Source organism: Mastomys coucha, unplaced genomic scaffold, assembly GCF_008632895.1.
Source record: "Mastomys coucha isolate ucsf_1 unplaced genomic scaffold, UCSF_Mcou_1 pScaffold5, whole genome shotgun sequence".
NCBI classification, from domain to species: Eukaryota; Metazoa; Chordata; class Mammalia; order Rodentia; family Muridae; genus Mastomys; species Mastomys coucha.
In genome coordinates, this window is record NW_022196911.1 from 69,210,849 (window position 1) to 69,213,788 (window position 2,940).

Below are 2,940 nucleotides of genomic sequence, written 5' to 3' on the forward strand. Positions count from 1 at the left end.
TTTTTTTTTGCCAACCTGACACAAACTACAACTATTTGAGAAGAAAGATTCTACATAGAGAAGTTACCTTGTTAAGGCAGATAGGGAGGGAAGTCTGTAGGTCCTCTTCTTGTTTAATGATTGGTGAGACCTAAGCCAACTATGAGTGGTACCAACCCTGGGCAGGTGGTCATTAGTTGTGTAAGAAAGAGGCCTAGAGAGCCATGAAGGACATGCCAATAAGTAGCATTTCTTGATGTCTTCTGCCTGAGCTCCTGTCCTAATTTCCCCCAGTAATAGAATGTGACCTGAGAATTGTGAGATAAAATAACCCTTTCCTCCCAGAGTTGCTTTTGGTCATGGTGTTTTAGAAACCATAAAAGAGAAAGGCCCATATCTGCTTACAGTCAATTTTGTAATGAAAGGAGGAAGATGCTGACAAACATTGTCTAAGTGTTTACTGAAATGAGAATATTATTTTCATTTTGAGTGCTGAAAACAATCCCAGAATTAATAGCAGTTTATCTGGAAACCTTGAACTCTCTCAATGATATCTTTTATGTTGGAAATTTTTCTGTTCAGGACGAGAGAAGGCCAGTGCAGATGATGTGTCAGGAAGACATGTTTAAGCTCGCCTATGTGAATGAGATACAGGCACAAGTGCTGGTGCTACCCTATAAGGTCAAGGAGTTGAACTTGGTGGTCCTGCTTCCAGATGACGGTGTGGAGCTCAGCAGGGTGAGGCAGGACAAACTGTAATAGTCACAGTTCTAAATGTCTAGAAGAACAATCTTGTGGCCCTGGTGTCTTTTCTCATTTGAACAGAACTCAGTGTTCTTACCTTTGTATCTGTCATTTTTAGAGTGTGGTACTCATACACCCAGCTTCAAGCTCTTTGCTGTCACTAGAATCAAAGCTTTGTCTGAGGGTCCTAGTATGTGCTGTGTGACCTGGCCACAGGATATAACATCATCACAAGAACTGGAGATAGATGCATGATGCAATATATTGTGGGTAATTCATGCAACAAGCAGCACAGTGCTTGGCCCATAGTCCCCCTCCATAAATATAACACACATCATGGTCTTTGTCAGCATTTTATTTAATATCTGAGAATATAAAACCAATGGAAAATATTGAATGTTTACCCAACAAATCTGAAGAGCTGGCATGCAGCTATGGAGGACAGAGTCAGACAAGATATTTTAATAGTCTTGACCTTCCTTGCAGTAGGATTACCCACAGTGTGTGAGCCATGCTCTGAATGGTGGGCAGTTAGTGTACATGACCTAAAGGATCTTTCTAAGCAGAAGATCTCCACAGCTCTCAGCATACTGCTCCCTAACTGTGGTGTCGCTTCTCTGGGATATTATTAGTTTTTCATCACTGACAAAAGTCTGATATGAATAATCTAGGGGGGAAAGCAATTTATATTGGCTTATAGATTCAAAGTGTTAAGTTCAAGTCACTTGACCCCATCATTGAGTATTATAGTGGCAGATGCATGTGACTGAGACTAAGCATTTTATTTAACAAGAAACAGGGAAATAAGAAGGAACAAAGGACCAAGCATAAGTTTGCATGGTACAGCTCTGGTATACTTCCTTCATTCAGCTAGACCCATATCATGCCTAAAATTTTAGCTGCCTTCCAACCAAGGATTCAGAATAAGAGACCTTTAGTATAATTTCATATTCAATCCACAACAGCCCACAAAACACAAAGAAAGCAACCATGGTTAGACCTCCCTTCTGGTGTGGCTCCAACTAAGTCCTTTCTATTCCAATTCTTAACTGTTATTTTAGCAGCAATTATTTACTTTCTTTGAAACTAAGTCTAGTTTAAGAAAAAAAAATGAATAGAACCTAAACCATAATCACCTGGACATGGATACCTTTCTAATAAAAGATGTATCAGAAGTGATTTCAGAGAGGACAGCCTGGCCTCCCTACCCTGGGATTTTTGGCCTCCATGTCCATTCATGGAAGCCAAATATAAGTTAGAAGGACACTGGGACCCTTGCTAAGCTGTGCCATGTGAATAGGCAGTGCCCATTGTATGATGACTGAGGATACTGTGAGCAGAAAGTACCTGTGTGGCTCTGGATAAGACCACAACTGTGAATCTGAAAATTTCTATTTTTGTTTTGACAGGTAGAAACCAATCTCACTTTTGAGAAGTTATCAGCTTGGACCAAACGAGACTATTTGAACACCACTAAAGTTTTGGTTTTCCTTCCAAAATTTAAACTGGAAGAATATTATGACATGGAATCCATCTTTCAGCACTTGGGAGTCGGGGAGATCTTCCAAGCAGGCAAAGCTGACTTATCAGAAATGTCTCCAGAGGGAGGCCTGTGTGTGTCCAAGTTCATTCAAAAGAGTGTTGTGGAAATTAGTGAAGAAGGCAGAGAAGCAACAGCAGCCTCAGCTGATGATACTGTGTGTTCAGCTAAAATGCATCATAGCCAAACTTTCTGTGCTGACCACCCTTTCCTTTTCTTCATCAGGCACAAAAAAACCAACAGCATCCTGTTCTGTGGCAGGTTCTCATCTCCATAAAGACACATTTACTATGTGGAAGAGAGTTCTCTCTTCAGCATTTTAACACTCCTATAGCTCTGTGAGGATGGGCAAGTAGGCAGGAATAATGTTCCACAATAAGGGCACTTTCTTCTTTTGAGCCTGATCTACTGACATCCACATTCATCTCTCCTACCCTGATATTCATCTCTGTCCTTTGCCTGGTTAGAGTTTCTTGGTTTCCTGTTGTGTTAAGAAGCCAAAGATATCCCACAAGATAGCTTACCAGGTTCTCTAAGGCAACCCTGAATAAATGCACCACTCACTGCACAGACAAACCATGCCAACTTTGTACACTGCTTTCCTGCCATATCTAATCTAGCCATAACTTGCCTTACCTTGATTGCATCCTAGTAAATGCTTGTGTGGATGATGAGTG

General features: G+C 40.9%; 1 protein-coding gene across 1 annotated transcript in view; it reads left to right on the forward strand.

Moving 5' to 3' along the window:
- Positions 1-2,540, forward strand: part of LOC116077821 (serpin B9-like) — a 10,542-nt gene extending 8,002 nt beyond the window's left edge. The window contains exons 6-7 of the mRNA XM_031352629.1: positions 562-717; positions 2,133-2,540. Coding sequence (XP_031208489.1) covers positions 562-717; positions 2,133-2,540 — 564 coding nt within the window. The remainder of the gene's footprint in view (positions 1-561; positions 718-2,132) is intronic.
- The last annotated feature ends 400 nt before the right edge of the window (positions 2,541-2,940 follow it).